The sequence below is a fragment of the Dendrobates tinctorius genome, unplaced genomic scaffold (assembly GCF_039654945.1).
Source record: "Dendrobates tinctorius isolate UK_male_01 unplaced genomic scaffold, ASM3965494v1 ptg000066l, whole genome shotgun sequence".
NCBI lineage: Eukaryota > Metazoa > Chordata > Amphibia > Anura > Dendrobatidae > Dendrobates > Dendrobates tinctorius.
In genome coordinates this window covers 2,843,602-2,870,648 of record NW_027361734.1, presented here as the reverse complement: position 1 = coordinate 2,870,648, position 27,047 = coordinate 2,843,602, and the positions used below count along the sequence as shown (strand labels likewise).

Genomic DNA, 27,047 nt, shown 5'->3' with positions numbered 1-27,047 from the left:
TGCGAAAAAATACGTGACAGATTCCCTTTAACCTAAAGCTTATCTTTTTTCAGTTTTAAAGAAAGAAAATGCTGCCTTGGTAAATAGGAGGAAGTTTCGTATTTTAATACCTATAGTGGTGATTTACTGGACCATTTCTATTTTTTTTTCATTCCCCCTAAGCACAATTTCATTTTCAGAACATGACACCTTTTATAGCGGTTAAATATCTAACATTCATTTTTAAGTGACTTAAAATCCACCTATGTGTGTTTAATTTACCTTGTGGAAAGGATGTCTAGAATGGTGAAATGTGTCTACTTTATCTGCCTTTCGGGATTTCTTTGCGTATTCAACCAGTAGATTATAACCCAGATTAAACATTTACTCGCTAATTAAACTAGCTTGTAGAACTCTATTTCCCAAGCAGCTGTCACACAGATTTTCTAGGACAAGTACATGATTCTTTTAAAAGTTTCTTGACGACTATATTTTGCTGACCAAATCATAAATTGTTTTTTTGAAGGACTGTCAATTATTCAGTGTAAAGGCCTACTTGAGATTTTACATTGGGGTCCCAGAGGTTTTAGATCTGGGAATAATCTAATGAGCATAAAAGACATATTTTTTGTTCTGGTTCAGTGACAATGGTATATTAATATAATTCTTAATAATTTGTGTATTCATATGTATTTTTAATTGGCCTCAAACTTTGTACAATAAACTAACAAGTCTTTTTATTCTTTAAGGATTTTTGTTGTTGTTTTTTTAATTATTGTTTATTATTATTGTAATATCTTGTCCTGAGTTCATGGGCTACTTATATTAATTTAAGACAGTGTTTTCATGTGAAAACATTGTCCTATCAATTTCATATCTGTATTTTATATCCTCCTAGCCCATGCCTCCTAGAATCAGAATGTGCACATTGTTGGCCTAGATTTGAATAAATTGGTGAAAAGTAAACTCATCAGAGTGTTCATACTGACTGTTAGGCTATGTGCACACTGCATTTATTTAGATGCAAGTTTTCCAAGGCAAAGTTGCTTCAGCGATCATGTTCCTGTAGTGGCTTCGGTGGCGGTGTTGTCGTCATTCTTGCAGCAGCTCTGTCACCTCTTTCCGAACCCTGTTGCAGTTAGGCTACGTTCACATTGTCGGGATCCCTCAGATATCTCTTTCATCTGAAGGACCGATGTTCTTAGGTGTGAGGCATCATATGTCTCTAATTGATTGCTCCGTCGAGAAGGATAACACAGACACAAGCTATATAATACCACTCGGGATGCCTGCCAAGACGCCTCTGGCTTATCAGTTAGGCTTCCGTCTTTTATAGTAAAGAATTTAAACATTTAAAGACATGCGCAGTATAAAAAATGATTTCACAACTTGTTTTCTACAAAGAAAGTTATGTAGGCTAAAAAGCAGAGGTATTTGACCTTGGTTCACAAGGGAGATGTCTGAGACATCTCCTCGAAGAACAGATAAGGTTTTAAACAAGAGAATGCAACATAGACAGAACTCAATTTAACTCCTTCAGTTCCTATCATTTCCCCCCTTTGACATCTTCATTTTCCACAATCTGGAACACTGGATCCTGCAACAACAGCGGATAGTGGCTCGTTCACCAGGTACTATCCCAGGCCGACGGGTTGCCCAAGGGAGACAGGTCTTCTACCTTCTCCATCCCCCAGATACTGAAGCCACGTCCATCATTGCAAGAGTACGCTCCTTCATGCCAGAAATGAGATGTCAATCTAGGACTCAAAGGAATAATAGTTAAATTCTTGTTGTTTACAGTCAAACTTCCTTATCTATTTCTACATCTTTTCTTGCATACAGAGATACACCAAAAAACAAGTTTAAAAAAATACATATATTACGAAGATACAAACAACAATACGTAATAGACTTAGTATAATCCCAGCTATCCAGCCTCCAATACCCTTAAACCAATTAGCTGGATTAAGAAAGGAGAATGTATCTGACCACCAACTATCCTTAGTACGATCATTGTCTTTATCGTACTGATCTCTAAGTTTTTGAACATCCTCTATTTTCAATTTTAACTTTATAATACTGTTGGGATCTATATAATGACAGCAAGCTGGTCCGATGACTTGACACATACCTCCTTGCGCTGCAGTTAAATAATCTAATACTATGGTATGCTGATTAGTGGCTATGATGAGCTGATTTTGGACAGCAACGGTGGTGTTCAATATATCCAATATATCCCATATTTGGTCATCTAAGTAATCTGTAGCCCTGACTAATTTATCCCACATTTGAGTAATCATAGGATAAATAAAAATAGAACTGACAATTTTATTAGCCACACTCATCTGCACTATATGTGGTCTTCCAGAGGGACGAGGTGTATTGTCAGCAGCTCTTTTGTACAACGTGTGTTTAGGTATGCTCTGAGTATTCAACTGGTCATTCGGAATAACAAAGGTAGCTGGAGTCAAACGACCCAGAGTACAAGCACCTTTTACCCCTACTGGCAACCATTTATATGCATTGTCTCCACATATCCAGTACATGTCACTAGGTAGGTCCCATAGGGCTGAATGTTGTAATACCAGTCTATGAACTAAATCTATGAACGCAGATACATTCTGAAGCATACACCAATTTGGAAGTTGTCCTAAAGGGCTACACTACCCTACATCGGGATTTCTACAGGTGGGAGTTCCTTTCTCATATCCAGATGACTCGTTGCAAGGTATATTACCTGAAATATTAAAACAAGTTTCATTATTGCCCTGGGGAAATAAATTGGAATACTCCCAGGACGTGTTATGCAACCTTCTTTCTAGCAGTATTGGTTTGAAGGCATCAGTAGAGTGGGAAGTTACATTAAAACTAACTTGTAGGCCATACATTGGAATTTGCCCCAGGTAGGTTAATCGAGTTCTATTCCTGGGTACCCAAGCCCCCCCTTTATATGCCAGATATTGAAGGTATGTATTACTTCCTGAAAGATTACCCTGCCACCAAGGGTATCCTACCCATCCCACAATAGGTATTCCAACAGTTGTGTTCCATAACTTCACATTATTTGTGGCATTATTAGCAAGTGTATCAGAACAACTGGTCCAGGCAAATAATTCCTCGGGTGGCATAGGAATAACAAGGAACGGAATACTAGTGGCTGATACTGGTGAATGTGTGCAGATCCAGCAAATGATTTGACCAATCATTCAGTAATTTTTCATGATGTTGTATAAACTTATTATTCAAGGACATTGGAGAATTTAGATTGTCCCACGCAGCTACCATTATTACAGATAATGCAACAAAACCAAACCAAAACATTATGCACTCTTATGCTTTGTTAATTCCTGTGGCTAGTTTGCAATGCGATGCGTGGATCCAGGTTGGTCGTCCTTCCAACTTAACAGAAGTAGGCGTTGTTAGGAGTACTTGGTAAGGTCCTTGATATCGGGGTTCAAGGGTCTTTCTGGAGTGTTTCTTGACATATACGTAATCACCAGGTTGTAGACAGTGAGTTCCTTCCACACTATCTGGATCTGGAATGGAAGAGAAAACTAGAGAATGCATTTGAGTTAAATGCTTTTGCAACTGGATTACATAACTTGTCAAATTATCCACATTGAGTGTTAAGACCTGTGGGTAGTACAACCCTGTGTTCGGTGGTCTTCCAAACAGTATCTCGAAGGGTGACAGTTTAGTTTTCCCCGTGGGTGTGTACCTTACTGAGAATAATGCTAATGGGAGACACTCTGGCCATGGTTTATGGGTTTGTTCCATGGTTTTCTGTATTTTCAATTTTAGTGTCCCGTTCATTCTCTCTACCTTCCCTGAACTCTGTGGGTGGTAGGGTGTATGAAATGCTTGTTCTACACCTATCATTTGCATTACATTTTGCATTACCTCAGCAGTAAAGTGTGTACCTCTGTCTGATTCAATTGTTTCAGGGACACCGAATCGTGGTACTAGTTCCATCACCAGTTTCTTTGCAGTGGCTCGAGCTGTAGCCGTTTTCACCGGGTAGGCCTCTGGCCATCCAGAGAAGAGATCTACACATACTAGGATATTTGCATACACTCCTACCTTGGTAGCTGTATGTCGTCAATCTGCCGTATCTGAAACGGGTAGAGAGGCCTAGGTGTCGCTTTCTTAGGGACTTTTACTGTTTTACCTGGGTTGTGCTGTGCACAGATGAGGCATGATTGTACAAGTTTCGCGGCTGCGCAACTGAAGCCAGGAGCGATCCAGAAGGCATCTACCATGGCACACATGTGACTTTTTGAGGTGTGATTGGGGCCATGTGCTGCTTGCGCCATGATTGGGAACAGGGACTTTGGTGGGCACATTTTATCCTTATTCTCCCATACTCCATTTGAGTTCAGCTCAGCTCACAGTCTCCCCCGGTGTACCTTCTCTGGGCAGCCTTTTGCTGGAGGGATTTCAGGACATCTAGACCCAATGTGGCTGGAATACGCTGACTCCCCGCCACCGTCCACTGCTCTCTCTAGGCCGCCTTGTGCTATTTTAGCAGCCTCGTTCGCCCTTCTATTGCCCTCTACCTCCACGGAGTCACCTTTGTGTGTGCTTTTACCTTGACAATGCCAACCTGGACTGGTAACATCAATGCCTCCATCAATTGTTTCACCAGCTCTGCATTTTTAATGGGCTTCGAATCTGTGAAAATATTAGCGACTTTACCTGCAGCGGCTCTACACGCCTCAGTGAGTGCCTTCAACTCTGCCTCCTGCGCCGACATGTGAGGAGAGAGTGGTTCCGCTCGGATTACCTCATGTGAGGATACTACTGCATATCCAGTGTAGAATCGTCCATCCTGGTGGTATCTGGGGCCATCTACAAAAAAGAAACTCAAAGTCTGCATTAGGAACAGGTTTTTCATGAATGTGTGCAAACCCAACTGTCTCCTGACTCATCAGTTCTATGCAGACATGTTCATGTGTCATGTCAAAGTATCCTTCCTCACTTGCCAATACGGTCACCAATTCCCCCTTTTCTGAATCCACAGGCAGGAGGGTGGCTGGATTCAGAACGTTACATCTTTTGAGGAGTGACATACTCAGCAATTAGTAGAGCACACTCAAGTCGGAGCTGTCTGGCCATAGACAGATGTTTTGGTTGAACTTGTAGGAGTATGGCATGGATGTCATGTGGGGAATAGATTGTCAAAAGAAACGTCAGTGTCATCTCACATGCCTTCCCTATTACGTCTCCACTTTTTTCCTTGTGCTCCAGCATACATGACAGGTCGTTTTATTGTCCTTGTTTGCTCAATTTCTTTAGCTACCTTAAGGAGGTCTTTCGGATCTACATGTCTCCATTCAGGTCTGGCTGTCTGTACTGCGTCTCGTAAGTCTTTGTTCATACCGTCAATGAATGCATTCACCAGTATTCTAACATCAAGTGGGTTTATGCAAATGTACCCCATGTCTGCCCATTTCAGCTGTAACCGTCCAAGGTATATCTCTACTCTCTCTCCTCTTTGCTGTGTCACATTAGTCAGGAGTACAGACTGCTCTGATTGTTCCACTGCAGCCCATTGTCTTAGTGACTCACAGTACGTCTCCCCAGATCGTGCAGATTTATCATCCATGCCCCAAGCCTGATTCTTTGTCACATCTGTGTGTCTTAATTATATGATCTAGTGTGTCACCTGCCTTTAAACTCACCAACCTCTCTAGGTCTGCCCAGGTACACTTATATGTCTGCTGTACTTCCTTTATGTGTCTGTAAAACGGGAATGGTTGGTCTTCAGGGGCAGGCAGCTGCTTCAGCAAAGCTAGCTGGTCAGAGGGGCTCCAGGGATAATACACCTGCATCTTTCTTATTCTAGTCACACTTCTAGGTCCTGATGGGGTTGGCCGTCTGATGTCTACTGTCAGCTTACTCCTCAAGGGCCAATGTCCCCACTACCCACTATCCACACTATTATGTCAGCTTCTTATGATCTTGTCTGGATAGGATTTAGTGCAATTCTCTTAGGTCAGTAGCACAGGTCACACAAGTAGCTATTCAGTCTGGGTTTGTCTGAGTCTGACCACAGTGTTTACAAGTCCATCTGTTTTGTCTGGGTCTCTGGTTACACTTTGTCAATCAAACATTCATAATACACCTTCCACACTGCTGCACATTCTCAAGCATCACTTATTCACTTGCTATTTTCTTCCCTTGTCTGTGCCTTTTTGTACATCCAAACATTCACACTCTGGTATTTTTGCCTTTTTCAATATTTGTCCCACTTGTTTTACTGCTTCCTTCCTTCTCTGTCTCTTGTAATTTGACACAATTTGCTATACAAATCAATCACACAACTAGAAGCAGGTTCAAACACATTAATGACCAAGCAATCACTTACAATTCCCTTCTAAATTAGGCACCATATCTTACTTTTAACTTCCAATCTTCAATTAAGTACTGTTGCTTTAAAATGCACAAATCTTTCAGCGCGTACCTTACGGATAGAATTACAGAGAATTTTGAGCACAGCTCACACTCAGCAGAGATAAGAGCGAAGGGAGAAGAAAAACTGCGCAGCGGTATCATTCCCCCCTCCCATCAGAATGCAGCGTCGTCCTTCACAGAATTCTGTAGTTCTTTAGACTTATCAAAATCAATTTCTACAAAGAAACTCAAAATCACGGGATTTCACTGTAAGGGCAGATAACTGTATAATGAGATTAACCATGCCTTGCCCTTTTTCTGGCCAAATGCATTCAGGAAACTTTACAATGTAATGCCACATATAACACGAACTATATCATTACTCAATTCATTCAGTCTCAGATGTAGATTTGAAATATCTATAACGCATCTGTCCGGGATTCCACCACAACTAGAAAGGTCACAAATCTCTTGACACAAAAACGATGTGTGATGATTCATTCATACGTGCTCATTCACTGATTTTTTTTTTTTTTTTTTTTTTTTTTATACTCAATTACTCATCTCTCATCTTATTCAGAGGTTCTCATAGACATATATACAAGGATTCACACAGCCTGACTATCTTGCACTTTGGATTTGATTAATACTTTTTCCAGGTTCTTTGCTGCACTACTTCCATATCTATCCTCAATTATATCACATAACCGATTTCCTTCTTCAGGTGTCTTTCCCTGACTGTTCCCCATTTTATCTTTTATTCTTATCCTGTTTCTCTTGTTGTCTTCCTGTTAGTCCCCTGCCTTAGGTGGTGTATTGGGTAAGCTCAAGACTAGGCTCTACTATACCTCGTTACCTTCTTCCTAAGGTGCTAACAGGCTAAATGGAGTGTCTGTTCCTCGGTGTACTACGTGTTTCGTGTACTTATATGCTATGTAGCATCCGAACAGAAATACTCCCACAACACACAGGATTGTAAACAAAGTGTCCATCTATCGGGGTTCTTCAGTCATATCCTGTCACAGGCTCATTTCACGGTCCTGTGCTCATTCGGTCACACTCTTATCTGTCACAAGGTTTATTCGTAAAGGGTGTTGATTTAAGCTTAGGCGGTGACCTCCCCGAAAGGACGCTGTCACATGACCCAGTTAGGCAATATCACCACTCTTTGAACGAATACCTACTGTGCAGCTTATTTGTCTACTTTTCACAGTCCTTCAAATCAAGGCAGTCACTCAACAACCTCCTCTATTTCTAGTGCGGAATCGTCTATTGTGAAAAACTTGTCCGTCCGGGCTGCGCAGTATGAACTGTTCACCCAGCCTTATATTCCGTAATGTCAGACCTCTCCCATTTTGATTTGCATCAGCTCTTTTTCTAAAAAATAGCTGTGCACAGACAGAAACTACAGTAACCTCTCATTCGAGCAGAAATTACATATGCGTGTCACACCCGATTTCCTCAGAGTTCTTATATGGACCTGATTTTACGGCCCCCTCCTCTACTAGATTCCCCTTTATACGGACCTTAGTTATAATGATAGATTATGAAGAGCAGAGAAGAGAAAAATTGATCTCTTACCTGGCCAGGTGTTTAGGTCTGCTGTTCACAATTTCATCAGTAACTGGAGTGGTCTGTAGATCGGGTAGTCTTGGAGAGGTGCCTATATCAGGTCCCTGTTTCGGGCGCCAGGAAACTGTCGGGATCCCTCAGATATCTCTTTCATCTGAAGGACCGATGTTCTTAGGTGTGAGGCATCATATGTCTCTAATTGATTGCTCCGTCGAGAAGGATAACACAGACACAAGCTGTATAATACCACTCGGGATGCCTGCCAAGACGCCTCTGGCTTATCAGTTAGGCTTCCGTCTTTTATAGTAAAGAATTTAAACATTTAAAGACATGCGCAGTATAAAAAATGATTTCACAACTTGTTTTCTACAAAGAAAGTTATGTAGGCTAAAAAGCAGAGGTATTTGACCTTGGTTCACAAGGGAGATGTCTGAGACATCTCCTCGAAGAACAGATAAGGTTTTAAACAAGAGAATGCAACATAGACAGAACTCAATTTAACTCCTTCAGTTCCTATCAACATGCAGCGGAAATTACTGCGAGAATTCCGAATTCCATTCCGCGGGAAAATCGCATTTTAAATTTACGCGATTTTCCCGCGGAAAAACTAGCGCTTTGCAAGCGTAATTAACTTGCAGAATGCTAGCGTTTTCCAAGCGATCTGTAGCATCGCTTGGAGAACTGATTGACAGGTTGGTCACACTCGTCAAACATAGTGTTTGACGAGTGTGACCAACTTTTTAGTATTGAGGCTGCCTATGCGGCATCAATAGTAAAAGATAGGATGTAAAAAATAATTAAAAAAATATTGTTATTCTCACCTTCCGGCGTCCCGCGCAGCCTTCCCGTCTCTCTCCACGCTCCCGGTCCCAATAATCCTTTTCGAGAATGACCGCGATGACGTCCGTTCTCGCGGGATCGCAACGACGTCGCGCGAATGACCGCGAGACTTAGCGATCCCGCGAGAACGGACGTCATCACGGTCATTCTCGCAAAGGATTACTGGGACCGGGAGCGTGGAGAGAGGCGGGAAGGCTGCGCGGGACGCCGGAAGGTGAGAATAACAATATTTTTTATTTTAAATTCTATTTTTTACAGGGATATGGTACCCAAAGCCCAGAGGAGAGTCTCCTCTCCTCCGGACTGTGCGTACCATCCGCAAATGTTCTGCTTACTTTTCGCATGGTGTGCACAGCCACATGAGGAAAGTAAGCAGAACAATGCATTTCTATGGGTGCGGGATCGCCGTGATTCCGCTAAATTAATGAGCATGCTGCGTTTTTTACTGCGAAGCGATTCCGCCGCGGTAAAAACCGCAGCATTAGCACAGCATTGCGGAATCCCATAGGAATGCATGGGATGCTTATTTTTTGCGTTTTCGCTGCAAAATCACGCGGTTAAAACCGCCGCGAAAACGCAAAAAAAAAAGCCACGTGTGAACTCAGCCTTAAGAAAAGTGATTTAAGGTGAAAAATGTATACAGCAATGTTGTTTTGCTGTACATTATGTATACTTGATGGGGCACATTTAAAAAACTGCATGAAACAAGCTTCCCATTCATTTGAATGAGAAAACACGCCTTTGAAGCAGTTCACGTTTTCCCCCACATTTTATAAAAAAAGCCAATTTTTTGTGTCAGATTTTCATGCATTTTTTTTGTTTTTTTTAATCTGTTTTAGGAGAAAAAAATGCGTCTAAAAACAAACCTTGTTGCTACACCACAAATAAAAATTAAAAACACATAAAAGAAAACACAAAAAAAGTGTCATTACAAAACCACACCAAAAACCATGTCTTCAGAAGCGTTTTTTAAACGTGGACATATCAGTCACAAAAAGCAATAACTCTGTATGAAGATTCCCTTAAAATGCATGCCTTTTCACTGGAAGAGTTAACGAAGAGTGATGTAAAGTGTCCATGCACAATTAGACTTACAGTGGCTTGCAAAAGTATTCACCCCCTTGTCTTTTTATCTATTTTTTTTACACTGAAACCTGTGTTTAAATAGTGTTGTAGTCCGATGCATCAGCACGAAATGGTCTAAGGTGGTGAAGTGAGAAAGATATAGGCATATATTAAATTTATTGGACCAAATAACTAAAAATTAGCATGTGCATATGTATTCACCCTTTTTGTGATGAAGCTCCTAAAAATTCCTTTTGTAAGCAATTACCTAAGTCACATGCTTAGTGACAGGAAGCCCACCTGTGTGCAATCCAAGTGCCACATGGTCTATCAGTATATACACACCTTTTATGAAAGGCAACAAAGGTTGCAACACCATTAAGCAAGAGGCACCACTAACCAAAGAACACCATGAAAACCAAGGAAGTCTCCAAACAAGTCAGGGACAAAGTTGTAGAGAAGTACAAGTCAGGGTTGGGTATGAAAAGAAAAGCACCATCAAGTGGAAAGAACATGGTACCACAAGAAACCTGACAAGATTGACAAGAAAGGGCCGCCCACCAAAACTCTGAGCCCAGGCAAGGAGGGCATTAATCAGAGAGACAGCACAGAGACTGAAGATAACCCTGAGGGAGCAGTAGAGTTCCCAAGCAGAGTCTGGAATATCTGTCCATCATACAACCACAATAAGGCCGTACAATCTGTAGAGGTGGCCTTTATGGAATAGTGGGCAGAAAAAAGCTAAACTCAAATACAATAATTGTAAGATTCATTTTGAGTTTGCCAAAAGATATGTGGTAGACTCCCCAAATGTGTGGAGGATGGTGCTATAAACGCTATTTCTGATGCCAAATCAACACAGCTCATCACCCCAAAAACACCATCCCCACAGTGAAACATGGTAGCAACATCATGCTGTCGGGATGTTAGTATGAGGGCTTTAAAGTACACAGTAGGCTTAGATATTATTCTGGAATAAAGTATAGTAATCTGCCTAATTTTAATTTTTTTTATGATTTATTTATTTTTTTATTACTTAGGTGGCCATGACAATTTAATTGGTGGAGGATCGAGGTTTGTCTGCAAACCAGGAGCCAGAAACATTACCATCATATTTCACCCTTTGCTCAAGTAAGTCACTGTGATTCTTTGCTTTGTTGTAAATTTTGTTGCTCACGTAAGGAAAAAATGCTATACATCTATTAGAGTTCATTAGAAAAAGTGAATGGATGTCAAGTTACATGTTGGTGATACTGTAGAGAACTTGGTAGCCCATGCTGGCATGGCCCGGCAAGTTACTAGACTTGGTGTCATGGTTTGTAATTAGACAAAGGTCAGTCCTGCTGGGTAGGATTATAACTGTCAGTCATTACGTGTCTCACACTGGTAGCGAGCTCTTTAATCTAAAATAAGTTTGGCAGGGAAATCAAAGTCCGGCCATAAAATGTTAATAGCTCATTTACATATAAGAAAAATATGAATTTCTCTAGAATAAGACATCAGATTTCAGATATCAAAGTATATTATTTATCTTCCGATCACCTGCATGGCTATATAGATGGCTTAAGATGCTTGATCCTACAGATAGATTCCCTTACAATAGATATGTTAGACCTGATGAGGCTGTTATATAATAATTTTGAAAATCAATGTCAGGATAGCTGTATAATGCATTTGTAAAGTTATACTACTTCACCTGTTCAATGACAATGTTCAAATTTAAGTTTAAGATTATATAGTGGTATTATATATACAGTATAGGGTGGCACTGTGGCTCAGAGGTTAGTGGATGTTGTCCTAGGTTCAAATCCCACCAAGGACAACATCTGCAAGGAGTGTGTATGTTCTCCCCGTGTTTGCGTCGGTTTCCTCCGGGTTCTCCGGTTTCCTCCCACACTCCAAAGACATACTGACAGGGAATTTAGATTGTGAGCCCCATCGGGGACAGTGATGATAATGTCTGTAAAGCGCTGTGGAATTAATGGCGCTATATACAGTAAATGAGTAAAATAAATATAGTCATTCTAATGTGGATTTTCAATTTAATTTAAGCACATCAGCCTCATCACTTCTAAGAGATCTAGCACATATGCAGTTTGTATTTTGAAATCTGATGAGCGGTCCATTGTAAGAAGATAAGGATTTCCAACTCTGCTGGTTATTTGGAATAATGTCTTTTTCATTAGTAATAATGAAGTGTTAATTTAATATATCACTGGTACATTTGCAACTGCCATGCTAGTGACCCATTTATTACAGCATGTTCTGTGCTGTGAATTTCTTCCATTGATCTGAACCACACATTTTCAGTGGACAATTTAGCTGAAGCATGCTGCCGGTGCTTACGGGGTCAACACAGAGAGGGATAGAGAGACCGAAAGAGATAGAGAAATGATTAAGCTTCTATTTTGATCTGATTGAGTTGGAGCCTGGTCAGAGGTCGAGCTGGAGAGGTGAAATTAAATTTAATTTCTCTTGATGTTGAACAATGTGGCATCCAACAACTCGCGGTGAGTAGTAGAGCGCGGCTGGCAGTAGGTCAGTCATTTCAAAGTTTCACCAAAGTTCTTGATGATTTTTTACTGGGTAAACTTTGATGAACTCCTAAAATGTTCAGTTTAGCCGTATTACACAAAGCAAAAGCAATCTGTAGGTTCTATGGGGGCGTAATTTAATGAAGTAACCCCTCAGAGAGATGTGAGTGTCCAGAGCGGTTACACAAGTGGAATTAGTACAGTTTCTGTGTCTTGTATAACAGGAAGGTTTTTTAAAAATTGCAGCAAAGTTTTAGTGATTTTTTTTCCAGCCTTTTAATAAAACAAATGGATCTATATTCAGTATATGTATTGGTAAGTTGACATATATGACATGGCTTCTTGTGTTATATTCAGTTTTAGTGTTGTATTAGTGATGAGCACGCATGCTTGGATAAGGTGTTATCTGAGCATGCTGGTATGCTAACTGAGTGTCTTCGGCATGCTCGGATAATATGTTTGAGTCCCTGCACCTGCGTCTCACGGCTATTGGACAGCAGCAACACATGCAGGGGTTACCTAACAAACAGGAAATCTCTGCATGCGGCTGTCGAACAGCCATGAGACATGCAGCCACGGGGACTCGGACATATTATTTGAGCACACCAAAGACACTGTTAGCACACGAGCACACTGGATAAGACCTTATCCGAGCATGTTCGCTCATCACTAATTACTATTACTGTAGGCTGTAGATTAGGATTTTGGATGTACTCCTGTAATATGCTTAGAGTGTGGCGTTTGCCTTCGGTCTTCCTTGTACGTGGTCTAAGGGAAACTATCTGATATCCTTGCTATAAACTCATACTACATTAAGTAAAAAATGACAAATTCAGCAAGTCAGGGCTAGTTTTTCCTTTATTTTTGAACACCTACTTACATGCACGCTTATATAAGCTGTCATGTTTTCAACCTACTCTTAGCTCTTGCACAAGTGCATTTTTATATCATACGTATTAAACAGCCTATATACGAATCATGTGAACCAATGCTTCAGTCACCATCAGAGAAAATAAAGAACCTCATCCACAACTACCACAAAAGACTTCGATCTGTCAGTGATGTTAGAGGGGGCAATACACGGTATTAAGAAAATGGAGTATGTTAACTTTTGATCAGGGTCATTTGACTTTCTTCTTGCGCCTCGACCATGCAGCCCATTTTTCTTCAAGTGCCTCTTTATTGTGCATCTTAAAACAGCCAGACTGCTAGTTTTCAGAGAGTCCAGTATTTCAGCTGATGTTATTTGTGGATTTTTCTTTGCATCCTGAACAATTTTCCTGGCATTTGTTACATTTTATACAGGTGAGGATGTTGCCTTTAGTAGCCATTCAAACCCATTTGTGTCAACTTCTGTGCATGTTATCAGGCCAAAATCACCAGGGTATGTGAACTTTTGATCAGGGTAATTTGGATGTTTTGGGCTGTCATTATAATTTAAAAAGAGAAAACACAGTAGTATTGACAATAAATTGCTTCACCCAACCACTAACCATGAGTGGAGAAAAAGTTTTGGTGTTATTCGTATTCTCTGGGAAAAAAAGGCCAAGAAAGCAAAAATTCTGCCTGGGTATGTAAACTTTTGAGCACAACTGTAGCTTCATGTATTCTGGGCACATACAAAAGCACCATCATGCATGTTTCTAAAATGGTTTCACATTATAAGGATTCATTGTGTTCACATTGCAATTATCAGACAAGTGTTGGGAAATGTACCGTCAGTCACACGTTACTACACAACCTACTGCACATTTCTCATTAATATACAGCCTACTACACATAACCTTTTCAAACAGAAACAAAAAACACAAATATCCTAAAATAAAAAATTGAAAAATAAACAGCAAATAATGCATAAAGGTAATAAAGGGTATTTAGTAAACATAATTTTGATCAAAATAATGTACAAGCCATCCCGCATTGTCAAGGCAACCTTGACTTTGCCTTGACGTGGCGGGATGGCTTGTACATTATTTTGATCAAAATTATGTATACTATATACCCTTATTATTATTATTATTAGTAGTAGTAGTAGTAGTAGTATTATTACCTTTATGCATTATTTGCAGTTTTTCACATTTTTATTTTAGGATATTTATGTTTTTTGTTTTCTCTGGTTAATGGTCATGTGTTAATATGCACTTAAATTGTGCATACACATTAACTTACTTTCTCAGTTCAGACTCCATTTTTTTATACATAACCTTTTAAGCAAGACACGTTGCAAAAGATCATAGGTTTTCTCACAAGTAAGGTGTATTAAAGGGAATTTGCTAAGTTTTTTGCTATGTAATCTGAGTGCAGAATGATGTAGGGGCAGAGAGCTGGATTCCGGCATTGTGTCAGGTATTGGACTGCTTGGTGTAGTTTTGATAGAATCCCTGTTTTCTCTACTGTAGATGTAGCACAGCTCAGAACGGGGAACTGTGTATAACCCCACCTTCACCACTGATTGGCAGCTTCCTCTGTACACGTTGCATTGTCAGCAAGCTGCCAACCAGTGGTGAGGTTACACAGATTAGCCTGACTGGCTTACACAGGACACGTTGTCCTCTAGTGATCATCTCCTGCTGTTAAAACACTGATTGTATTGAAACTACAGCACACAACCTAATTAGTGACATATCCCTGGAATCAGGCTGTCAGACCCTTCATTATGATGTTCTCTTCAGTTGCAAAAACTGCTGACATACCCTTTATTCCTGTATTATTTTTATATGGCTTCTACTGAAAAAAGATTTTGATACTTTCTTTCATACAACATCTCCATCATTGAAAGTATTATGTCTGTTGTGTCCAGGCTTAATTCCCCCTCATTCAGACATTAATTTCTTAAATGTTTTATCCATGATTTTCACTCATTATTATGTATGGAACTGTTCACATATTAATGTTTTTTGCAGACTGCGTGTCTGCAAAAAAATCAAGGCGACCTGTCTATTTTTGGTCCAAATTAAAGACTGATATTACCTATACAAGGTTTGTGTTTTGGACATGAGTGCACAATCTGTGTGTTTTCTGTGATTATAGAGAACCTGTCACATGAAAAATCGCTATTAACCTGCAAGTATGAGGTTAATCTGCAGGATAATAGCGTTCTGAACCTGCCCGGCGCCTGCACAGGGAGTGCCACTGCCAGGAGGAAATTAACTATATCCCCCACACCCGGCATCGCTCAGTGTTCAGTCACTGCTCTGTCTATAGCGAATACTGTAACTGTGCCCTCAGCAGTGACTGACATCCAGCTCATGCTGTCAGTCGGGGCCAGCCGCTGCTTTCTATACACTGAGCACTATCTGAATCTGCACCAGCGCCACTTACGTGACTTAGGCCTGTTTCACACTTCCGTTTTTTCAAATCCGTCAAAATCCGTTGTTTTCCGTAAAAAAACGGATCCGCCATTTTTTGCAGGATCCGTTTTTTTTGTCCCATAGACTTCCATTACGGTTACCGCGGATCCGTCAAAAAAACGGAAACGGATCCGTTTGGCGGACACAAAAACGGAAGTGTGAAACAGGCCTAAAATCCGAACTTTGTTGGGGAGGGATAAAGTTAATTTCCTCCTGGCAGCTGGGCTCCCTGTGCAGGCGCTGGTCAGGGTAATAATGCTATTAACTTGCAGATTGACCCCGTATCTGCAGGCTAATAGTATTTTTTCCTTGACGGGTTCCATTTAACATTGCAATGAACAGGAGAAGCTTTGCTATTTACTTATTTTTTTAAAAACTGACACGAAACAAAAATTAATTTTAAACTGGTGCTTAAAAATCTGCATCAAACAAGGGGTAAATCGAAGAAAAAATCCAGTTATCAGGGAAAATTACTGCGTATTCTGCTTTGGACACTTGCATAAAACGTGCTGATGAAAAGTAAAAACGTAGCATTTACACTATATGTGAACACGGTTTTCGGCATCTATCCATACAATACTAGCTTTGTTTAGGCACATTTAGGATGTTGGGTTAGTGCAGATTTTTGTATGTTTTGGTCTCCTCTAACACCAGTTTCTGTCCATACTGATGGACCAATCATCCCAGTCATTGGTGGATAATGTCACCTGGATATTATACTGTCACAGTTTCATTATCCACCCACATTGCTGATCTTATTCCTTGTAATGTTTTCTATCGGTATGAATTCCAGTTCTGTTGTGCTTTCTTACTGTTCATGACCCAGAAGCACTTGGCTCTGGCGGCACGTCATGATCAAACATATGTTTTACAGAGCACTCCGTTACAGATGTCTGTAGGACTGCGCCAGGGGAGCGTTATATGCTGGCATTGGGTAAGGCTGGCAGTAGGCTAACAGGCTCTGAGCACACACAATTTAGCAATGAGAACATGCCTGTGCAAATATCAGCCACATCTTATTAGTATCAATTAATAATTAACAACAGGGAAATGTAGCCTGAAAGAATAAATTCTTCTCTGGTCATCTAATGTGATTAGTTTGTGATATGAGTATGAATTGCTGTAACAATTTAGTGCCATAGAAGTGGATAGGACTCTTTAAATGGCCAATGCCAGAATGTTCTATAATAGAATGTGTGGGGCCTGGGGTTTTGACAAACATAGCAGTGGCATCTATATCTTATAAATTATTATTGTTTCTATTAATTGGATATATCATATCAAAAGCTTTTCACGATGTATTCATTAAAGTGCACTTGAAACCTGTTTTGGCCGCTATAAGATGTGGCCACTGCCTTTCAGGGCTTATCTACAGTATTCTATAATGCTGTAGATAAGCCCCCGGTCCGACCCGCAAGTCCGATGCGCTCCGGTCCGATGGGTGTCGCAGGTCTGGGTCCGGCGCCTCCCATCTTCTTGCGACGCCGCCCTCCTGCTTGCTTCATCGCTCCCGGCACTGCACTTCTGTGCAGGTGTACTGATCTGCCCTGTTGATGGCAGAGCAAAGTACTGCAGTGTGCAGGCGCTGGGCCTCTCTGACCTTTCCCGGCCCCTGCGCACTGCAGTACTTTGCTCTGCTTTCAACAGGGCAGAGAAGTACGCCTACGCAGAAGTAGATAAGCCCTGAAAGGCAGTGGCTGCATCTTATAGCGGCCAAAACAGGTGACAGGTTCCCTTTAAACAGTATCCACTCTTGATCATTTAGTCATCTGCCATTTAAAGGCTAAAATATATTCCACTTAATAGAAAGTTATGATAAGATCATGACATATTTGTTAAACAGAACCCTATGACTGATGCCATACAGTTGCACCAATCCCTTTGTAGGCTTTCATATTAAAAAGTAAATACATTATTGAAAGGCAATCTGTCAGCAGGTTTTTGCTACCCCGTCTGAGAGCAGCATAATGTAGAGAAAGAGACCCTGAATCCAACGACGTATCTCACAGTTTACTGGGTGCAGCAGCTGTGAAACAATCAGAGCTTTTAGATTTAAAATGAAGCAGAGCTGAGGAAGCTACCGTAACTCCGCCCACACCAGGCTCTGTATATACATAGTCTATAGACAGTGAGGTGCTAGACCAGGCAATTTATTCCCTTAGTGATAAATGCTTCTCAGTTAGTAAACAGCAGTATGCACTTTAACAAGTGACATTTGAATTTTTTGTTTTTCAGCCTTTATCTCCTGCTGTCTTCAGATTACTTAGCAAAAACCTGCTGACAGATTCCCTTTAAAGAGAACCTGCCATCATGGTTATGTTTACTAAAATCATTATTAAATGTCGTCATGCTTCAGGGCGAGACTTCTACTTATGATTTTAAAATAGTCAGACTGCGGATTTGTTCACTATAAAATTAAAACCGTATATCCTTTAGTTTAGTATGCATAACCATGATGACAGGTTCTCTTTTATTTTCCCACAGAATATACAGTGCCTTGCGAAAGTATTCAGCCCCCTGGAACTTTTCAACCTTTTACCACATATCATGCTTCAAACATAAAGATACCAATTGTAAATTTTTGGTGAATAATCAACAAGTGGGACACAATTGTGAAGTTGAACGAAATTTATTGGTTATTTTAATTTTTGTGGAAATTCAAAAACTGAAAACTGGGGCGTGCAATATTTTTCGGCCCCTTTAACTTAATACTTTGTTGCGCCACTTTTTGCTGCGATTACAGCTGCAAGTCGCTTGGGGTATGTCTCTATCAGTTTTACACATCGAGAGACTGAAATTCTTGCCCATTTTTCCTTGGCAAACAGCTGGAGCTCAGTGAGGTTGGATGGAGATCGTTTGTGAACAGCAGTTTTCAGCTCTTTCCACAGATTCTCGATTGGATTCAGGTCTGGACTTTGACTTGGCCATTCTAACACCTGGATACATTTATTTGTGATCCATTCCATTGTAGATTTTGCTTTATGTTTGGGATCATTGTCTTGTTGGAAGACAAATCTCCGTCCTAGTCTCAGGTCTTTTGCAGACTCCAACAGGTTTTCCTCAAGAATTGTTCTGAATTTGGCTCTATCCATCTTCCCATCAATTCTAACCATCTTCCCTGTCCCTGCTGAAGAAAAGCAGGCCCAAACCATGATGCTGCCACCACCATGTTTGACAGTGGGGATGGTGTGTTCAGGGTGATGAGCCTGTGTTGCCTTTACGCCAAACATATTGTTTGGCATTGTTGCCAAAAAGTTTGATTTTGGTTTCATCTGACCAGAGCACCTTCTTCCACATGTTTGGTGTGTTTCCCAGGTGAATTGTCGCAAACTTTAAACGACACTTTTTATGGATATCTTTGAGAAAAGGCTTTCTTCTAGCCACTCTTCCATAAAGGCCAGATTTGTGCAGTGTATGACTGATTGTTGTCCTATGGACAGACTGTCCCACCTCAGCTGTAGATCTCTGCAGTTGATCCAGAGTGATCATGGGCCTCTTGGCTGCTTCTCTGATCAGTCTTCTCCTTGTTTGAGATGGAAGTTTAGAGGGACGGCCGGGTCTTGGTAGATTTGCAGTGGTATGATACTCCTTCCATTTCAATATGATCACTTGCACAGTGCTCCTTGGGATGTTTAAAGTTTTGGAAATCATTTTGTATCCAAATCCAGCTTTAAACTTCACAACAGTATCACAGACCTGCCTGTTCTGTTTCTTGGTCTACATGATGCTCTCTGTGCTTCAAGCAGAACCCTGAGACTATCACAGAGCAGGTGCATTTATACGGAGACTTGATTACACACAGGTGGATTATATTTATCAACATTAGTCATTTAGGACAACATTGGATCATTCAGAGATCCACATTGAACTTCTGGAGTGAGTTTGCTGCACTGAAAGTAAAAGGGCCAAATAATATTGCACGCCCCGCTTTTCAGTTTTTGAATTTCCACAATCATTTTAAATTTAAAATAAATTTCTTCACCAAAAATTTACATTTGGTATCTTTATGTTTGAAGCATGATATGTGGGAAAAGGTTGAAAAGTTCCAGGGAGCTGAATACTTTCGCCAGGCATTGTATGTAAAATTGGAGATTAGGAATGAAGCCATAAATTACTTTTATGCGCTCACTTGTACACAGAAACTTGATGGTTATGTAACAATTACTGGCCGTTCTTAGGGTAGTGCACAATACGAACCCGGACTATCGGCAAGTCAGGGTACGCATTGAACTAAAATAACCCAAATTTTTTGCACTTGTTGCATGACTTTTCTCTCCACAGGGAAACATTGTGGTCGCCCACAAGTAATGATAAAATGAATTTTATCACAGCTTATGTGTGACCACTTGTGAACCTAGTTTTGGAGGTCTGAATTGTTATAAACTTGATTTCTCCATTAACAAATGTTCCTGTAAATGCAATTACCTAAAATGTAAGTTCTTGCTCATTAAAAATAAACCTAAATCTTAGGCTGGCCATACACATTAGATGGCTGTAGGCTGAACAAAGCTATAGTCAAGCATTCATCCGACAGCCATCTCAGCCAACTCTGCCTTACACAGGAGTACTCACTTGGCCGGGCACTCCTGTGTTCTCTATGAGAAAGCCGCTGACTGACATGTTGACCAGTGGCTTATCTCAGGGACAACACAACAGTGCAATCGGCAGTCCAAAATCGGGCTTGGGTGATAGGCATGTCTCCCAACCATCAGTTGGCCGTCACCCCCATTCCTATTTGACCCGTCAGCGAAACACATCATTATTGGTGGATTCAGTCAACATTAATCTACTGGGTATGGGGTCCTTTACTTATAGCATGTGCCAAATGAACGTTCATGCCACACGCTACTTTCACACATCCGGCTTTTGTACTCCGGCGCCGTGCGGCGAAAAGTAGCAGCAGATCCGGGATGTGCTGGTGACACCGGATCCTTTTGTGTGGCCGGATACGGTGTTGCGGCACATAACCATCCGGCACAATGTGGTGACAATTAAAGTCTATGGAACAAAACCGGATCTGGTTGTTACAAATTTCGCCGCATCGTGCCGGATTACAAAAGCCGGATGTGTGAAAGAGACCTAAGAAAAGTATCTCATCTACATGGATTGCCTAGTTCAGTCACCCACTAACTTGATATTACGTTCAAGGTAACCAATTAGTGAAGAGCACCATAGCCCAAAACATGTGTTCGTCTAGTGCACTGGCTGTTCCTTTGGTGTTTGCTACATGTGTACCAGCTGTGTGTATCAGTTTTGTTGGTCTTCCCATTGTCTTCTTATTTTTGATATTGACACTGTACAAAAGAATGTGTACGGTGTATTTTGTTTTTTCCTCTATGCCTTTTCATTCATAATTTGTTGATGATCATTTAGGCCATCTGAGAAAATTGTAACATAAAGTGTTTTTAACAAGCTTCTACATTAGTGTCTCATCCAAACTGACATTTCTGTTGTACAAAGGCTGACCGCATCTAAAAATTTTCTGATAAGTCTGTTCATTCTTGATGACAGCATCTAAAATCTCTCATCTTCTAAAAAAAAAAAAAAGGAAGGAGACTAATATGCAATACATTAGGACTAGACAGGCTGTCAAAAAAGGTGCAACATTTGATTAGTCAAGATCAGGTTTGTAAATCGACTTCGTCCTTTTACATCTAAAATCTGACAATAAGAGAAAATCCTCCCATATATAGTAGTGCCCCAGGCAGCCAGCTGTGCCAACACACCCTGGTACTAGAGGCATTTTTAAGATAATACACTTAAGTGATGCTATGTTAAATCTGGAACATTTTTAGGTATCCCATGGAATATTTTAATAATTATTTGCCTTGAATTCACATGGAAGATTAAAAAAAACAAAAAAAAAAACCAGAAAAACTTACTATAATGTCTAAAGCTACCTTCCCACAATGAGTTTTGAGTGAGATTTTTACTCTGTTCTTATATTTGAAAACATTCAGTTAATATATTTTACTTAATGGGTACAGAAATGGTGCCAAAAATCTGCAACATCAAAAACTCATCAAAAGCTCATCGTGGGAATGTAGCCTTACAATTACAAATTTTAGTTTATCCTGTGTTAGGCTAGGTTCACATTAGCGTTTGTGTGTGCAGTGTATTGTCTGCATGCGAAACGCATGTCAAAATGCATACAAACGTATGTTTATGCTTCGTTTTTTATCCGCATCAGCTTATGCAAAAAAACACTGCGTTTGCATGCGTTTTTTGCATTTGCGTTTTTTCAGCGCATGCGTTCAGAGAATTTCCTTGACGCAAGCCACACCCAATGGGCGTGTCTCATTTCCCGGACATGATTGTGAAAAACGCATGCGTTTCGAACGCATGCGTACGCATGCGTTCCCATAGACAGTAATGCATTTATTTGACGCACTCATCCGCATGCGCATGAATGCGCATATTTGATGCAGCGTGTTCACATACCCTAATGCCACGTTCACACATTCAGTATTTGGTCAGTATTTTACATCAGTATCTTAAGCTAAAACCAGGAGTGGGTGATAAATACAGAAGTGGTGACGGGTTTCTGTTATACTTTTCCTCTGATTCTTCCTCTCCTGGTTTTGACTTACAAAATGTTGTGTGCGTGTGGCCTAAGCGATGATTTTCTAATGAAAATGTACTAGAATTCTGTCTCAAGTAGTGCGAGAATTCTTGACTGCCATTTCCCACATTTATTAAAGGATTGTTCTCATTTACATAAATGGGTATTGTCCTATAGTGCTTGTAAATTCAAGCAATTTTGTAAGTTACTGTTTATTAAAATTTTCAGCTGTTCTTGATATATTAACACTTTTGATTAAAGCTCATTGCCTCGGAGACCGACCACCTCTGCAAATCAGCAGGACATGCTTTTCTTTTGTGCTTGTAAGCACTGTTTTGATACTGGATTGCTGGAGCGTGCCCTTGCCTCCTAATCCCGACCACCTGGCACATTGCTTACGAGCTAGAAAGCAGCGGTGGTCGGTCTCCTGGGCAACAAGCTGTAAACAAAAAAAAGAACGTCTACAAATTTAAAATAGCAGTAAATTGCGGAAGTTCTTGGTTTTCCAAACACTATCTGTCAGTATCCATTCCTCCATGTTTGGAAATAACCCTTTATAGGTATTAGACACTTTTTGCCCTCACTAGACATTTTTGGAAAGTGTCTAGAAAAGCGATTGCTGCTATGGATCTGTCACACTCACGCCCTGACTGGTGGGTGTGAGCCAGGGTATTGTGGCCCCACTATGCCACAAACCAGACTACCCTGGAAGGGGTGTGACTAGGACAGCTACCTTGGTTTTCACTGGAGCCTCTGATGGTGAGGTCAGGCTTCTGCAGCAGGTAGCTGCCAGGTGCTACTCCGGGGTGGTGCCTGGCTGTGGCTGCTGATCCCACTCTGAGAGATGGAACACTAGAACAGGTGCGGGCGGCATGCACGACTGGCAGATGAGCACGACTGAGACGCAGGCAGGCATGGCTGAGACACTGGCAGGCGGGCATGGCTGACTGGGAAGGCACAGCGACCCGGGCAGGAAGGAGTGGTGCATGGAATATTTAGAGACTTGATTACACAGGAGGTACTGGTACGGGAAGGATGGAAATATAGATGGGTATGAATTAACAGGTTTGGACCTGTTCACAGTGGAGAAGAACCGCAAGGCTGTGGAGAGGAGAGCTGCAGTTAGCAGCAAGAGGTTCTGTAGCAGCAGAAGCAGATCAAAGCAGGAGTGCGGAGAACCCGCAGAGCTGCAAGAGTACAGAGCAGGAAGAGCCGCAAAAGTGCGGAGCATAAGCAGAGCCGCAAGAGTGCGGAGCACTGTCAGAGCTGCAACAATGCGGAGCACAGGCAGAGCCGCAAGAGTGCGGAGCACAGGCAGTGCCACAAGCGTACGGAGCAGGCAGAGCGGCAAGAGTGCGGAGCTTAAGCAGAGCCGCAGGAGTAAGGAGCAGGCAGAGCCACAAGAGTGCGGAGTACAGGCAGAGTCGCAAGACTGCGAAGCATAAGCAGAGCCGCAAGAGGACACAAGGAAAGACACAGCAGGGAAAGGAGCCACAGACAAGGTGACTGAGAGACAGAGGTAGGACCGAGTTCAGACAAGGCAACGGTACGAGATAAGGTACAGAAACAGACACAGGGATCGGTAAGAGACCAGGCAAGGAGCAATAGCACAGGGACCAGGATATTCTGCCTCCTGGAGGTTTGGACAGACAGGTACAAGGCAAGGCTAGAAACAAGGACTCAGAGACCAGGATATTCTGCCTCCTGGAGGGCAGACGGACAGGTGCACAGCTAGGAACAAGGACACAGAAACCAGGATATTCTGCCTCCTGGAGGGCAGACGGACAGGTGCAAAGCTAGGAACAAGGACACAGAAACCAGGATATTCTGCCTCCTGGAGGGCAGACAAACAAGTACAAGATACAGGACTAGGAATCAAGCCTCCAGAGAAGGCGAAACACAGGACAGGACCTGGCAACTCAGCAGTAAGACGCTAACTGAGTAAAGGTGTTGCTCAGGCAGCTTCCACCAGGTGGAGCATCCCTAAATACTCGAGGCCTCTTGGTGATTGGCCGGGAGCACATTAAGCAGGTGCACACTCATTCCATAAGAACCAGAGAGTGTCGACACCACCCCACTATGCACACAGCCAGGAAGCATGCATAGAGCAGGCAGGGAAAAAGAGGCACACAGCATGGAGCTGGCAGCAGACAGAGCTCACAGTATGGCCTGGAGAAGTGAGTAAGTTGGTGTGTGGGGGATGGGAGGCTATGCAGTGATGCCAGCAGGGTTTTTACAGGATGTTTCTAAAATCCACCCATTTACCAAAGTGCTTGAGCTTTTATGGCTTAAATCGTTAAGATACACCAATTGTATCATCCAGCATGTGCCACTGTGATGAATGTTATGTAATATAGGACTGTCTAATCTGTCTATCGCACAGTAGTAGGAAAGCCTGCCCTCCGTGCACGTTCATATGTTGCATTGTTTTAATGCGTGTTTTCTGTGTCAAAAAAACACAGCCTTTCACAGTAATAGCAAAATGAATGAGAAACCATCAAACACTATCATATAAGTTATATGTATGAACATACTTAGGCTTAAATTATTTTTCAGCACACGTCTCACACAAGCCCCAGTGAGAATGGTGAAGAAAATTCCAAGTGATGTAGAAAAGGAAATATAATTCTTGCTCACGACCTGACCACATTGATCCAGATGATTAGACAAGTCAATGGAAATTCAAGCCTAGTAATCATTTGACTGATAATGGGTCAGAAATGGCATGGTTCAGCAGAATATGCCTCCTAAATTTAATCGGTTCTCTGGAGACGTCATCTGCTCCTGCTGTCGACATGAAGTTGTTTCAGGCGAGGATAAAATAAACAAGACTTTTCATTCTTTGATAATGTGTACTTTATAAGTGTCTGTAAATAGTGATAGATATTCACTTTAAATGGACAAAATCATAGTCAAAGATCTTCAAGTATGCTAAAAATTTAGATAAGATCCGCAAATTGGTCTGTATAAATGCAAGCACTCTGGCAATTTAATTACCAATTTAAATGTTGGTGCCCGCGTCTTCACCAAGTGACTACCATTGCACTTTGATCTCAATATCGGGGAATCATTTCAGTGTAAACAGACACCTTGTTCAATTCTTTTTTCTTTTTTTTTTTTAAGCCCTTAGTGACTGAATCAATTTTGACCTTATTGACCAGGCCAATTTTTATAATTTTGACCACTGTCACTTTGAGGTTATAGTTCTAGAACGCTTCAAAGTATCCCACTGATTCTGAGACTGTTTTTTCATGACATACTTCGTGTTAGTGGTAAAATTTCTTCTATATAACTTGCGTTTATTTATGAATAAAACGGAAATTTGGCAAATATTTTGAGAATTTTGCAATTTTCAAACTTAACATTTTTGTGCCCTTAAATCTGAGAGTTATATACGCAAAATAGTAAATAAATAATATTTCCCTCCTGTCTACTTTACATCAGCACCATTTTGGAACATAATTTTTTTGCAAGGATTTCTCATTTTCCCAACAAAATTTACCATTTGTTTTAGGGACCACATCACATTTGAAGTGACGTTGACGGGTCAATATGACAGAGTACCCAAAATTGACACCATTCTAAAAACTGCACCTGTCAAGGTGCTCAAAACCACATTCAAGAAGTTTATTAAACTTTCAGGTGCTTCATGAGATCTAAAGCAATGTGGAAGGAACAAATTAACAGTTAACTTTATTCACAAAAAATTTACTTTAGACCCAATCTTTAATTTCACGAGGGTGTTAGTAGAAAATGGACCACAAAATTTGTTCTGCAATTTCTCCTGAGTATGCCAATACCCCATATATGGGGGAAAGCCACTGTTTAGGTGCATGGCAGGCTCAGAAGGGAGGGAACACTGAGAATGGGCTAAGACCCATTCACATGTCCATGTTTAAACACGTACATGAAAAAATTGTACCAGTGTAGTTGGTGTTTTGGATCAGTGTCATCAGTGTACAGGCCTGTGTTTCTGTTTTTACCATTAGTGTGTCATCAGTGTATCATATGATGGATAAATTACAAAGCTTCTCCTAGTTTTTGCAATGTTAAATTTAGATGTCACACAGCAGCCATGTGCTGTACGTCTTTTTCATGGATCCATAGACTTATACTGGCTGTTTTCATCTGTGATAGCGGAAATAAGGACATGTGTCTTTGAGATTTGCACGGACTAACAGTTCGTAAAAAAACACGGATATGTGAATAGCACCATAGATTAAAATGAGTCCTTGTTCCATTTCAAAAAATGGATAGAACATGTACGTGCAACACAAACATCTGAATAAGGCCTAATAGAGAATTTTTCACATCAGGCACCACTTTGTTAGGCCGGGTTCACAATGCGTTAACACAGCCCGTTCAATGCATAGCGTTGACAGGCTGTGTTAGCGCTATAGCATAACGCGATATGCGTTATGCTATACCGCTAGCGCTGATGCTTCATCAGCGCTAGTGGTGACGGAGCCTCAGACGCTGCAGGCCGCTTCCGAGGCTCCGTCAGTGAATAACGGCACGTTGCGAACGTATGCCGCTTTACGGCATACGACGCGATACACCACATAATGGGGGTCTATGGTGGCGTTAACGGACTGCGTTACACCGCGTTATACCGCGGTGTAACGCAGTCTCTTTAACGGACTGCCATAACGCAGTGTAACCCCAGCCTTATCTCCAAATGCCTTAAAGGGAACCTGTCACCAGAAAAAAATTGCTATTCACCCGCAGATATGGGATTAATCTACAGATTAA

At 41.2% G+C, this 27,047-nt stretch overlaps 1 protein-coding gene across 2 annotated transcripts in view; it reads left to right on the top strand.

The window, feature by feature from the left end:
• EXOC4 (exocyst complex component 4) overlaps positions 1–27,047 on the top strand; it is a 685,438-nt gene that overhangs the window by 247,788 nt on the left and 410,603 nt on the right. Inside the window, exon 11 of one of the 2 annotated variants that reach the window (XR_012233307.1) lies at positions 10,890–10,982. Coding sequence is in view for 1 of the 2 variants with exons in the window: in XM_073580982.1 (XP_073437083.1) it covers positions 10,890–10,980 (91 nt within the window). In the remaining variant the exon portion in view is untranslated. Of the gene's footprint in view, positions 1–10,889; positions 10,983–27,047 lie in introns of those variants that run through there. The other variant, XM_073580982.1, reaches the window with a different exon arrangement.